The 14276-nt window shown below is 51.3% G+C and overlaps 2 protein-coding genes across 4 annotated transcripts in view; one reads left to right on the top strand and one right to left on the bottom strand.

The window, feature by feature from the left end:
• The window catches only part of HHAT (hedgehog acyltransferase), a 340331-nt gene extending 334066 nt beyond the window's left edge, over nucleotides 1-6265 (top strand). Inside the window, exon 11 of one of the 3 annotated variants that reach the window (XM_038542061.1) lies at nucleotides 5492-6265. In XM_038542061.1, the coding sequence (XP_038397989.1) occupies nucleotides 5492-5685 (194 nt within the window). In that variant the 3' untranslated portion in view covers nucleotides 5686-6265. The remainder of the gene's footprint in view (nucleotides 1-5491) is intronic. The other 2 variants (XM_038542058.1, XM_038542057.1) reach the window with 2 other exon arrangements.
• Nucleotides 1-14276, bottom strand: part of KCNH1 (potassium voltage-gated channel subfamily H member 1) — a 372237-nt gene that overhangs the window by 21996 nt on the left and 335965 nt on the right.

Here is a 14276-nt window from a genome sequence, read left to right on the forward strand (position 1 = left end):
ATCGATGGCCAGAGCCCAAGTTGGCTGATACTCAAGCTCTGCCACGGACACTGGGACTCTTGCAAATCTGTAATCACAGAGCCCAGGGGCCGTGGGAAGGGGAGACACTGAAGCTCCTCTGCTCAGGAAGCGGCCCTGGGAGAGAGCTGAGCACCTGAGGCCTAAGAGGGCCTTCCTGGAAGACTCTAACACTAGAAATATGGGCAGGACACCTACTTGCCCTGGGCTCTGAGCTTATCCTGGGATTAGCACTGAGCACCCCTGAGGATTAATGAGATGATGGTAAGGTATGACCAATGTCAGTGGCCCAGACCCAGTGCTGCCTCCTGGACTGGGGCCAGGCTCTAGGCCTGGGGGGCTGAGAGGTCAGTTCAGCCCTCAGGACTGTGCACCCGCCTCAGTTGCAACTGCTTTGGCCAAGTGCAGACATGGGATGTGTTCTTTCCATCCCAGACGACTCCTCACTCCCAGGGAGCAAGGCCAATAACTTGTCTCCCCAGCTGCACGTTCACACAAAATCCCAGGCTCACCAAGCAGATGGCACACTCACGCCGCTGCCGTTCCCCCAGAGGGAGGGACTGTGCCCTCCTCTGGCTCGGGGACCTGGCCACACAATCTGCCACAGGCCAAGGACCCCCTTCTTGTCCCCATCAGCCACCAGCCCTCCCGCCCGATGCCAGGCAGAGTCAACCGCATCAGGGCATCCGAGAAAGTGACAATATTCCCCTTCGGGGCTTTGTGGCGCACGTCCAGTGTCTGCACCATCTCCACCTCCTTTACTCTATAATTTTTTCACACGATATCGTCGTCGTGCATGGCACCCGGAGAGGCGGCTCGTGGCCTGCACTCCTCCCCTCCCTTCAGTATACAGATGGCAGGAGCTGGTCTTGAATCCAGGACGGCCAAGGAAGGCGGATGTGTTGCGCTGCGGAACCTGGCCTTCGGGTTCTCAGCACTTGGCACTGGGGTTGACCTGGAAGCTGGGCATCTGGGCCATTTGTCCTTCCATCCCACGCCTCTCCTTGGCCCACGGACCCGAAGCAGGAATGCTGCAGTGCCCCCCACTTTCTCGGGGAAGGGAAGGTGGGAAGGAGGTAGCATAAGTGTGGCAAACTGTCCCACTTGTCTGCTCTGCCCCCCAAAGGCTGTGGGAGATCGCCAGGGAGCAAGAAAAGGGCCATGGGGCCTGGCAGGGAGCTGGGGAAGTGGACCTGAGGATGCTCTGTTCTGGGGGAATCAGGGACCTGAGGGGGACAGAGGCCCTAAAGGAGAAACAGACGGAAGAGAACAGAGCGAGAAGGATAGAAGGCAGGAGAGAAAGAGAAGCAGCCCTGCAGGCGAGCCTCCCGGGGAGGGCGCGACAAGACACAGCAAGAGAACCGCAGAGAAGTGAGCACTCTACCCGGAGCACGGACGGGAAGGGGGGCCCAGAGTCATCCGAAGACGGCAGGGGCCACCAGGCACTGTGCTCTCCCTCTCTGTCCGTCAGATGCTGCTCCAAACACTTTGCGTACTTTATTCCAGTCAATCCCAAAACCCTAGGGGTGGCCACTCTTGGGATCCCATTACACAGATGGGGAAGCTGAGGCCGAGGGAGAGGACACAATGAGTGAGGGGCTGAGCTCGGGCTTGCGTGGCGCTGGAGCACCTGCTGGCCGCCAGCCTGCAGCCCTCGAGGCCCCTCGTCCTCCTGGATTCTCACTGGGAGGAGAAAACAGGGACTCCCCACCTTTACTTGGAAAATGGGACCCCTTCTCCCTTCCCCAGTCTCGCCTCCCAGGCTATGTAACAGACCCACGGGAGCGACTCTTCAGTCTCCAGGCCCGACCTCTGCCTGCGTGTCCCGCCTCTCCATTTTCTACCTTCTCCTCCCCAAAGTGGGTCTCTTCTTGTGCCATTCTTGTACCTGGTCTAAGCAGAACAGTGAGCTCTCCAGGGGGCCTGGGACTAAAGGTCTGCCGTGGACCCGGCACGCAGTGCCCCCTGATGACCAGGAAACGCGCTTTCTGCCCCTTCCCGCCCTGGCCGGCCCGTCTCGCCCTCCCCATACTGCGAATGTGGCCCTCCCGGGTCACGATGCAGCGGGAGGGGCAGTCCTGCCACCCAGGCCAGAGGGGCTGCGTCTGCTCAGACCTGGGCCCGGTGTGGACACAGCAGCTCAGACCAAGGCAGGCAGATGGGTGTCTCTGTCCCGTGAGCTCAAGAATGGCCAGGAGAGCCCCACTCTGCACAGGAGAAGCGTCCACAAGCCGTCTTTGGGGGCAGGAATGGGACCCCTCAGGCCTGGGTAGGCTGGTCCCCAGGCATCCAGGGAAGTCACTCTGCCTAATGGAAGGAGGGAAGCGGGAATCAGAGGGGTCTCCCCGGAGGTGGCAGACGTTTCATGGCCAGCGCCAGCAGGACCCGCAAGCTCCCGCGTGCTGCCCTGTGCTCCCCTCGCCCCATCCCCAGCTTGCACTGATCTTTCAAAAGTGCAACAGACATTTTATATATACTCTTTTTTCCTGGATGAAAGAGAAAAGCCAACCTTACCGGATGAATATACTTGATGTTGGGGTTACAACTATTACCATTCATTTTGTGAAGCGTGGACACCGGTGCTCAGAGTGGGATCTGGCTGATAAATAGAGCAGATTTGAACCTAAGGTGTGAGCCCACAAACCCAGGTTTATTTAGCTTCCCTCCCACCCAGCTGCCAAGGACTCAGCCCCTCCTCGGTGGTTGGCTCCCAGGGTTAAGCTAAATTGGCTGAGAGAATAGGAGCAAGGAGCTGATGGTCCCAGGTCTCCCCCCCGCCCCACACCCCACCCTACTTAGGAAGAGTTCCCTTTGTGCTGCCCCTTGAAAATCAGCCAGCCAACACATGAGCCAATTAAGACAAATTGGAGAGTAACAAGCCACCAAAGGTACTGCTCTCGGCACATCTCTTTTTATGCGCAATGGTTGCAACAATCAGACTGTCCAACAGCGCTGGGGGTGACAAGTGAGAGGCTTGCAGGAGCTCTGAGCAGGGGATGAAGCGTGCTGTCCTCGGCATGAGGAGCAGACACTTCACTGCCCGCTGGCACAGCTCACAGATTCCTGCCACATTCCCCACAGCAGGTTGGGAGTGTCCAGGGTCGGCCTCACATCCTCACCAGAGTTCTCTGGCCACATGTGTGTGGGGTCCCAGGCTGGCGGCCGGAGCCCAGCTGTGCCCAGGAGCCCCCGGTCCCTTCAAAGGCACTCCGCCTGGGTTTCAACATCACCATTCAGTGCCTTTCTTCCCACCTTCACCTGTGTTCTCTTTCTTTTCCTTTTTTAATAATGATTAGTCAACTTCCTTTCCATATTTTTGCTTTACATGACTTTATAATTTGTTGCTATTTACATACATTATAAAAATCTTCTCCTAGTTCAAGGGTTGGCAATTTTTTTTTCTCTAAGGGGACATATCATAAACATTTTCTACTTTGCAGGCCATGATGCAAAACTTCTCTGTCAAAATTACTCAATTCCACCTCTGCAGCGCAAAAACAGCCAGACAAAACATAAATGAATCGGAGTGGATGTGTCCCGATAGAACTTTATTTACAAAAGTGAGCTCTGGGCCGAATTTGGGTCAGGCCAGTTTGCTAACTGCTGCCCTAGTCCATAGGTTCATTTTTAAATAGTTTTTTTTTTGTGCTCTTTTATCATACTGACACTTTTCACATTGACATGATCCAATTTTCCTCTCTTTTCATGTATGGTTTGTGCTTTTTGTGCAGCCCACCTATTCTATGGGTGAAGAGACTGAGGCCCAGGAGGGAGAGTGGCTTACTAAGGAACCACAGGTACTCTGTAGCAGTACCTTTGTTCTCTTATAAGATCACAAGACCAATTTTGAGATTAGACAGCCTCAGCTTTGAGTTTTGGTCTATCACGCTTGGACAAGACACACACACACACACACACACACACACACACACTTTTCTTTTTCTTGAAGTTAATTATTCCTCAATTTAAAAAAAAATCTGCCTGGTTGTCCATGAACCCCTCACTAATTTATCTCATATGCTCTGATACCTCTACAATATGCCCATTAATAATATATTCTATACTTCTAAGTAATTAGTTACATTTCTTCTCTCCCAGCATTACCATGTCTGGTCTGTGCCCTCGCTCCAGTCCGTTCTAGCTGTTTCCACTGTTGTCCTGAAGCTGGTATTTTCTCTTTCTTAGTTTCCTCCTAATTTCATAGGAACAAATCCTGTAGGGGCTCCCCAAGAAAAGGATTCCCTGAAAGTCATTTGAATCCCTGCATTCTTAAAAATGTCCTTTTAAAGAAGCTTTTATCTATTTATTCATGAGAGACACAGAGCGAGGCGAGACACAAGCAGAGGGAGAAGCAGGTTCCCTGAGGGGAGCCTGATGCGGGAACTCCATCCCCGATCCCAGGATCATAACCTGAGCCAAAGGCAGATGCTCAACCATTGAGCCACCCAGGTGCCCCATCCTAAAAATGTCTTTCCCTTCACCCTTCACTAACAGTTTGGATACAGAACTCTGGGATGAAATAGTCTTCCATCAGAATTTTGCAAGCACTGCTCCGCGAGATTCTATATGTCAGCATTGCCATTGAGATAGGCACTCTGACTACGAATCTTTTGCATGTAAACTATTACATCACTATAAAAATTTGTAGGATTTTTTTTTAACCCTAGAAGTTCCAGGATTTCCCAATGATATGCTTTGATGTGGGTCTTCTTTACTCAAAGAGCCAGACACCTGATGACCTGGCAACCTGAGGATTTTTACTCTTTGGCCCCAAAAAGTGTTCTTACATTATTTTCTCTGCTTTTATCTTCTTTTTTTTTCTGGAACTCCTATGAGTCAAAATGTAGGAGGGATGATTCAATTTTATCACCCCATCCCCTTTTCTCTTACTCCTTGTCTTTTTATTTTACCTTCTGAAAGATTTCTTTGACTTTATCTTCCAAACTTACCATGTTTTAAATTTTCTGCTACCCTCTTTTTTAAGACGCAAAAGTTCTTGCTTACATTTTGATTACTTCTTTTAGAGCATCCTATGTTATTTCAGGGATACATACATTTTATGTCCTCCTTTTGATCCCCGCATTAGCTCTAGAGTCCACCAGGCTGCCTGAGGTAGAGCTCTTACCACACCAGATAAAAACTTTTTTTTTTTTTTTTTTTTTTTTTTACCAGATAAAAACTTTAAACCAACACCCCACCCCCGGTTTCAGCTGCAGTGTCCTCCACCCACTCACCCAAGGCCAGAGCTCTCCTTGAGTTTTACAGGAGACAGAACAAAGGTTCCTTTCTCATCTTTGCATGCTTGCATCTGGGCTGCGGGGTCCCTCACTTTACTAAAGCACTTACCATTCCTCCATCCACCTTCCATCTGCAAAAAATTTGTTGAAACTACTTCTCTGCTATTTCTCTTCCCTCATTTTTTTTGTCCTTGTGGGCTTCCATCTTAAAAAAATTTTTTTTTCCTCTGGGTCAGATGACTGCTGTAGGCCACCACCTGCCACCGAGGGAACAAGGAGCCCATCCTGCACTTGCTGGGGCAGTCAGTACCTGGACCGGGCCCGGTGCAGTGGCCACAGGTGCAAGGTGACCTCAGGTTCCAGCCAGTGCACCACCCACTTTGTGTGGACCTTCCCCCGTGCCAAAAAACCAGCTGTGGACGTGGACTAGCGCTTCATGGATAGCATCTCAGTCACCAGTCAGGCTCAGGGACTGTCCAATGCGAAGGCCCCATTGTAGCTGGACATGATCTGGGATTGGAAGCAGTGGGGCAGGATCCTGCCACGGTCGCTGGACTTGCTGCTCATCATCAACATGATCTGCATCAACCCCCTGAAATGCACGGAGAGGCTCTAGAGAGCAGAAGGGCACCTGCTCTCACCCAAGGCATCGCTGATCACTGCTGGGCCCTATAAAATCAATGGGAGATCACTCCACAGAGTAATATAGATTTTGACCTAACCCTTAGAAGTAGTCTCTGGAAGTGGGGGCTGTGGGAAAGAGCGCTCCTAGAGGACCTGAGCCAAGCCAGTGGCCTGCTCCTGGAGAGAAGGATGGATATGCCAGCCAACAAGTACTTCATATTCCGGAAAGACTAACCACCTCCTTCTGCCACATGCTTGTGTCTCCATCAAAACCCCTGCGGGAACAAACCCAGACTGCCAGGCCCAGCCTCTCAGAGCTGACCAAGAGGACTGGCCTTGCCCAGTCTGGCGGCTCTTGGCTGGTGGTAACAGGCTTGCTTAGCACCTGGGAATAAAATATGTTTCCTGCTGTCAAAAACAAAGACATTTCTCTTATCATTTCATTGGGTTTTTGGATTTTCAGGAGAAATGAGAAATAGATACCAATGTCCAATCCCCCATATTTAACATGATTTTATTATCTTTTTTTAAAAGATTTTATTTATTTATTCATGAGAGACACACACACACAGAGAGAGAGAGAGAGAGAGAGAGAGGCAGAGACACAGGCAGAGGGAGAAGCAGGCTCCATGCAGGGATCCCAATGTGGGACTCGATCCCGGGACCCGAGGATCACGCTCTGGGCTGAAGGCAGGCACTAAACCACTGAGCCACCCAGGGATCCCCATTATTTTATTATCTTAATGTTTAAAGAAACCATAGGAAGTCCTTGCTAATTAATCTGGAGCCCAGAAGCTGTAACATTAAAATAATAAATTTGGTTACATAAAAAAAAAAAAACATTCTGCATGACAAAAGACAACATATGCAAAATTAAAAGACAAATGACAAAAAATGGGAAGATATTTATTTGTATTGATATTATTACAAAAGTAGCTTCTAGAAATTGATAAGAGAAAACCCCAACATTCCAATTTTGGGAATGGATAAGGATATGGGGAGAGGTCACAGAAAAGGAAACTTAAATGACTATTAAGCATATGAAAAACAGCCAAATCTCTCTTAAACTAAGAGAAGTGAAATTTAAACTATTCTGAGATACCATTTTTTTCATCTATCAGATAGGTGAAAACCCAAAAGTTTGGCATCTGCTTTGCTGATAAGGATATGGGGAAACAAGCATTCTCCTACATCTCTGGCAAGTTTTTGTAATGCCTTTGAATATCCGTTTCCTTATCTGTAAAATAGAGCTAATAATAGTGCCTCCATCCTTTTTAGGATTATTAGAAGGATGAAAAGAAATAATGCATGTGGAGTGCCTACCACAGACCTAGTGCACACTTAATACTGCTTATTAATGTTGCTAACATATGTTTGACCACATCATTATGTTTTTCTTCACTGAAGCGTCTACAGAAGACGAGAATAAATGCTGCCTTCCTCCTCTCCTGTGAGATCTCCGAGGACAGAGACCATGTGTGGCATTTCTGTGTCGCTCTCAGTTCCAGGCACAGGACAGGACATAGCATGTGCTCACTAAACACCTGATTTTGAAATATAATGGTCCATTCTTAGGCTACATCTGTAATCTTGGGCTTGTGCCCAGAGTTTCTTATTTTGCCTCCAAGTATGGAGGGCACAGGCCAGCAGCGAAGATGAACAACAGAAATCCGGGCACCAGGCCCGTGTGCAGAGCTGGTGCTCCAGGGTTGAACTGCAGAGTGCACCCCGTCAGCAGACAGCCCTGTGATGGATGAGGCACATTACCCTGTGATCACCGACGCTTCCAATCACTGATGCCCAGCTGTCAGCTCAAGGAAGGAACGCCTAGTCAGGAAGGGGTGCATGGGCCAGGACAGGGCAGGCTTCACAATGCAAACTCCCCAGATCAAGGGTGGAGGGAAGCTTCTAGTGCTACCTGAGAACATGTCTCAATAGCAGGGGCCCTTCCTGCCTCTTGCTGGGGAATCCAAGGGAAAGGAGGAGCCGAGGAGCAGAACAATGCCTGGTGTCTTAATAGGAGGACTCTTGATGCCCTGGCCATTTCATATCTAGGCTAGGATTCCATTTCCAATAACAATCTCTAAGCCTCAAAGATTAGAGACCTCAGGCCCTTTCCGTCAGACTCACCCCCATTTCTCCTCCTTTGTTTCCCAGCAGCCCTGGCTCCTCTGATAACAAAGGCACAGGGAGGCAGAGAGTGATGCTAGAATCAGAGGGATGTCGGGAGGTCACCTGGTCCAGTCTGCTGTCTTCAGGTCAGTGACCTTCTAAACCGTTCCCAACACAAGCTGCCATTATGCCTGGCATTACAACAATATGACAATGGACATTTGTTCTGTTTCTGGTTGACAGAAAGCTGGCACACATGCTGTCTCCTTTGGGATCACAGCAGCCCTGTAGTATATGTGGGGCAAGTATTCTTATTTTGTATAGACGAGGAGATAGGTTGGGAGAGGCAAGGTCCCTGGCTCTTCCAACCCAAATGCTATTCCCTTTCTAGAAGGTCCAGAGTGTCAGTTCTGCATTTAATCATCTGATGGTCAATTTTATACACACACACACACACACACACACACACACACACACACACACAGTTGTGTCTGCTTTTACGCAAACCCAATTCCACTTGCTCATTCCTTCATATACATGGAGAGCAGTCGATCACTGCCTGTTCTTCCTGTACATACTCTGCAAAGTCAAGGACAGCAAATGACTCATCCAGAAGCCTTCTCCCTGCCAGGCTACAAATTCAAGCTCCCTCCTTCCCTCTGGTCAGCAGGAGTGGGTGGGGCTGTAAGTGGGTCAGGTGGGGCTTCGTCTGAGGATTCCCAGGCAGGCGGGAAGGAGGTGGGAAGGCAGGGAGCTGGGGAGCGTGTGCTCTGGAGATGGGCATTCATTTCACTGGCATTGAGAATGTTGGAGAAAGCGGAGGACTTCATCACCTCTCCTCCCCTCTATAGCCTCCCTGCCAGGCCAGGGTGGAGAGACAAGGAGAAGGTGCCTGCTGAGAGGTACCTGAAGTAGGCCAGGCCTGCCAGCCTCTCCAGGGGAAAGAATTGTCAGCTCAAGCCCTGGGTAGAAACACACTTTCTTCGGAGACTTCAGATCTGAGCTCTCCTGCACCTTGCACCTGAGGAGCTGACGAAGCTAGAGGAGAATTACAGGTCTCTCGAGTCTCTCTTCCCTGGGGTTTTTTTTATTTATTTATTTATTTATTTATTTATTTATTTATTTATTTTTATTTATTTATGATAGTCGCAGAGAGAGAGAGAGAGGCAGAGACATAGGCAGAGGGAGAAGCAGGCTCCATGCACCGGGAGCCCGACGTGGGATTCGATCCCGGGTCTCCAGGATCACGCCCTGGGCCAAAGGCAGGCGCCATACCTCTGCGCCACCCAGGGATCCCTTCCCTGGGGGTTTAAACTTGACCTCAAGAAATGCATGGAGGTCTGTGGCTGGAGAGTCGAGTTCTAGTCCCACTTAGGCCAGTGGTGTTCCTGGGGGACCCTGGCTGGCCCAGACACAGACCCCAATGAGCTGCAGTTTCCATAACAGCAACAACAAAAGGCTAAAACCAACTCCTACGACTGCTCAGAAGATAGACTAGAAGGAAAGTGTTTAGAAGACAGATCTTGGAGGCCTGACCAAGGTCAGGGGAGACCAGGTCTCCCCTGCTTGGTCCTCTTCCTCCTGGGGATCCCCTTGCCTGTAGTTCTTGACCCACACTTACCCATTATGGTCAGCCATCCTTCCCTCATTCCTTTCTCCCTCCCAGGTCATACTGCAATTCTATCCAGTGTCTGGGTCTCCCCATTCAATCCCGGTCTGCACATGCACCATGCTACCCCTAAATCACACACCCCACCATAACCACAATCAGCGGCAGCATTACTGAACGCTTAGGAAGAACCAAGTGACAGGCCACCACTCTTCGCATATTGCGTTATATTCAATCCTTACAACTCTGAGGTGTGTACCATCACCAGCCCCATTTTATGGATGAGCAACGAGGTGGATTGGCAAGTGGTGTAACTGAGATCCAGATCTAGAAAGTTGGACTGCAGATCCCACCCTTTGTCAATTAGTTCCACTCCTCACTGTCACTATTATCATTCACCCTGGAATCTCCCCTCTTCCAGAAGCAAACAGAAGGCAGGAGGGCCTCTTCCAGACTCACTCAGCCAGAAGGACTGAGCGTGTGGGGTGAGGAGCAGTCCTCTGAGGGCAGGCTGTCACCCCTTCCCCATCCACAGTGACTGCTGTGCGCAAGAGATGCAAACAACTTTTAGTATTTGCAGAAGCAAAACGCAGCGTGGAGAGTACAATCTACTACAAAAAAAGCAAAGCATTTGAAAATCAAATAAAAATGACCTTTGCTTTAGCCACTATTTGGAATTAAGTGCATCCTGACTGGTGACTCAGAATGTGGGTGACAGGTGCCTAATGACTTAATTAGAAGCACAGTCAGGGCTGGAAAGGACTTCATATACCACTTTGTTCAACTTCTCGATGTTACAGATGGATGAGGAAACTGAGGCCCAGGGCGGGGGATGGGAGTTTCCCTTGGGCCTTACAGCCAGGAAACGGAGGCCTGAGTGGGGAACCAGCAGCTCTTCTGAGCTCAGACCACGCCTCTTAGCAAGTAGATTGGGAGGAAATAAAGGCACTGACAAGTCTTACTCGGCAGAGCGGCCCCTTCCCACCATGCCGCCCAGGTCAATGCTTGATTTCCATTTTATGGATGAGGAAACAGGCTCAAACACATGTCAGCGCTCAGTGGAAGAATCTGGGCCTTGAGGAGGTAGGTCCCTGGCTGGCATTTCCTAGTTCCTCCCTCTCTCCTCTATTTGAAGAACATGTACTGCACCCAGCTTATGGTGGGCACCGCACAGAGGGATGGGGAGGAAGGGAAGCACAGTCCCTTCTCCCTGGAAATTCTGGTCCAGGCAAACAGCAGGTGTTGGGGTGGAGAACAGGGGTCCTCCTGGGACAGGCACAAGAAGGCACTGAGGTCCAACCCGCATGTACATTGTTTCTCAACCAAGGTCTGGGAGGAGTCTAGTAGGTGTGGGCAAGGGCAGCCATGCCCAGACGGGTGGGAGGGGGTGCTAGGTGATCAGTGGCTGGGCAAGGGTCCCCCCCCAGCTCAGAAGTGAGGTGTCTGTCCCCGCACCCCCAGCACTGAGAAGTACCAGGCCTCTGCCCCTGCCGGGCACACAGAGGGTGGGCCCGGGATGAGGCAGGCGGGCATTTACCCTGGCTTGACCCAGACTCCGCTCCCAGAGAGAGCTATTTACATCAAGAACTGTTCAAGGACAGGGGCAGCACAAGCAATTACTGGCAGCCCAACCCAAGCCCGGCTCCGCTCCACTCCCCCACTCTGTGTTTTATATGGTCAATAAAGCAGCTGCCTGATTCGCGTTCTTGGCAGCCGAGCTCAGGTGTGAGTGTTCGGCCGGGAAACCAGCTGGCCGCACGGGGGAGAGGGACTGCCTCCGCCCGGTTGCAGGTGCAATGCCCCAGCCCCGGCTCGAGAGGTGGCCTGTGTGCAGGGGCGTTTCCCACAAAACCCCTCCAAGCTAACAAAGAGGAAACTCCTAGAACCAGGCCTTTCCCTCCCCTGCGGAGCCCATGAAAGAGCTATGTCAGTGCGTCTGGCCCCAGAACAGGAATAGAAGGGGCCTTCCCTGGCTCCCTGGAAATGTCGCAGCAATCTACGCGGGGACATACGGTTTTCACGGAACTACCAGCAAGGCCTCCCTTCCCGGCCTGCCTGGGAAGTGTGCACGAGCTAAGAGACAGGAGTGTGATTCAGGTACATGATGACACGGGACACGGAACGTGAACACGCGCACAAGAGCACGCAGCGCCTGTAGCAGCACCGGTGTCTGTGGCCGCCCTTTGCTGCCTTGTTGCTCGGGACAGAGAAGGACTCTGGTGCCTCGTGCCGGTTCTCCACACTCCCCACTCCAGAGCCCTTCGCGCTGCCTTCACGCTGGACTGCTCTCCTCCCCCCTCCAGTGCCCATTTCCATTGATGCAAATCCCACCCGTTGGGCAAAGGCCTGAGCAATGCCACTTCTTCCAGGAAGCCTTCCTTGAGCCTCCCAGCCAGAGGCACTTGCCCTTTTCCAAACGTGATCTCCATCCTGCTCTCCTAATCAACAGTGCTTTCTGCCCCGATATTATTCTTTTAGGTAAATATCTGAATTTCGGGCAGCCCGGGTGGCTCAGCAGTTTAGCGCTGCCTTCATCCCAGGGCGTAATCCTGGAGTCCTGGGATCGAGTCCCACGTCGGGCTCCCTGCATGGAGCCTGCTTCTCCCTCCGCCTGTGTCTCTGCCTCTCTCTCTCTCTCTCTCTCTCTCTGTGTCTCTCATGAATAAATAAATAAAATCTTAAAAAAAAAATCTGAATTTCCCCCCCAAATTCATTAGCTCCCCCCCATACTGCCACCCGCCGGGGCAGGATTCGTGTCCAATTCATTTCAGCGTCCCCCACAGGGCTAAGCGCAGGCCTTGGCACACAGCAGGAGCCCAGCAAACGTCCCCTGAGTGAACGAACACAACATTCTTGCCGACACACGAGGGTGCTGGGCAGGTTTCCTGGGGTGCCCTCACTCATTCCACTCCTTTTCCTGCTCCCCTGGGTGGAAGTTTTTGTTTTTCCCCCTCAGTGAATCATTGATATCAAATGTGTGCGATGGGTGGGAGGGGGCATCAGCAAAAACAAAGATCGTTGTCTAAGAGTCAGATGTTCTCTTCTCAAGACTGGAAAAATCTGGTGACTGCTCCCTTCGAAGAACCCAAAGGTTCACTGCGGGCCCTTGGGGAAAGGGCTGGGACTCCTGGGAGGAGGGTGGGGTTGGAGGAGGCTGGGAGTGGAGCTGGCTGGCTGGACTGCAGGGGCTCCCCGGCCAGCACAGCACCCAGAGGGGGCCCGGCCTGCACAGGGCGGGTGAAGGCGTTGGGCCTGCTGTGTGCTCCACGAGCGGACACCGACACTGCACTGGGGCCGGAGCACATGGGAGCCGCAGAGCCGGGCCCCTGCCACGAGGCTCCGTCCTGGGCCCTCTGCCCCCAGCACCCAGGGCAGAGCACACAGCCCATGGGAGGACCCGAGACGCTTCCTCCACTCAGAAACTACCACCAGCCCACCTCCCCTTCCACCACCCCTAGTTCGTTTCCCAGAGTTAGGAGCCTCTCATGTTCTGTCTCCCTTTCTGACTGGGTGACGGGCACTGAGGGGGGCACTTGATGGGATGAGCACTGGGTGTTATTCTAGATGTTGGCAAATTGAACACCAATAAAAAATAAATTTATAAAAAGAAAGAAAGAAAGAAAGAAGAAAGAAAGAAAGAAAGAAAGAAAGAAAGAAAGAAAGAAAGAAAGAAAGAAAGAAAGAAAGAAAGAAACCACCACCAGGAATCCTGAACCTCTGAAGTGGAACGCACCCTTCCTGTGCCTGGATATTGAATGACACAGGGACCGTCACCAGATCTTACAGCTCATTAACAGCTTAGTTAATAGTTACAGCCTCCATGAACTGACCGTCGAAGTCCGCGGATCGCTCTCGGGCCACGTTCAGTGCTTTCACTCTGGCAGAGTTACTAGACTGCTCCACGGAGGGGGAAGGATCACCCACCCATTGCCCCAGGCACTCACCCATTCAGACACAGACTGAAATCAGGGGGGATTTGAATGGGGTCAGGTGAGTCTGTGAATGTTTCCTGCAAGGTTAGAAACCTCTGGTCTGATTGCAATGCTCAAGATTCCCAATTCCAAAATGGAAAGTCTCTGGCTGATTATGTTAGTCTCCAAATGCCTCCCACCACCAGCACGATTCTCGGTTCCCCCGGAGGGAGGATGAGGGTGGAGGAGGAATTTGTGTTTGAGGCCCACGGCCAGGGGCTGGAGTAGTGCCCGGCAGGGATGTGCAGACTAAAGATACTCCGGTACTTCTCATGCTTTTATACACGGGGAAGAAAGGCAGAAATAACTCAAAATGGTAAAGCCCATCCACCTGGTCAAGTCCTGACAAGTCAAGGTTGTGGATTCAAGCTCTAGGAGCTTACTTGGCTCAGATCTCCCAAATCCCACCTCGTGGTAGCCGTGATCCTACGCAGCCATCTCTCAAGTGCACAGGCAGCTGGAGAAGAGAGGGGGAGACCATTACGGGTGGAATTGTGTCCTCAAAAATTCATCCGATAAAGTTCTAACCTCTCATACCTCGGAAGGTGGCCTTCTTTGGGAACAGGATAGCAGCAGATATAATTAGTTAAGATGAGATCATGCTGGAGTAGAGTCAGCCCCTAATCCAATATGACAGGCGTCCTTATAAAAAGGGGACATTTGGATATAGAGACGGATACGCACCTAGAGAGACTGCCACATGAG

Source organism: Canis lupus, chromosome 7 (genome assembly GCF_011100685.1).
Source record: "Canis lupus familiaris isolate Mischka breed German Shepherd chromosome 7, alternate assembly UU_Cfam_GSD_1.0, whole genome shotgun sequence".
Lineage (NCBI taxonomy): Eukaryota > Metazoa > Chordata > Mammalia > Carnivora > Canidae > Canis > Canis lupus.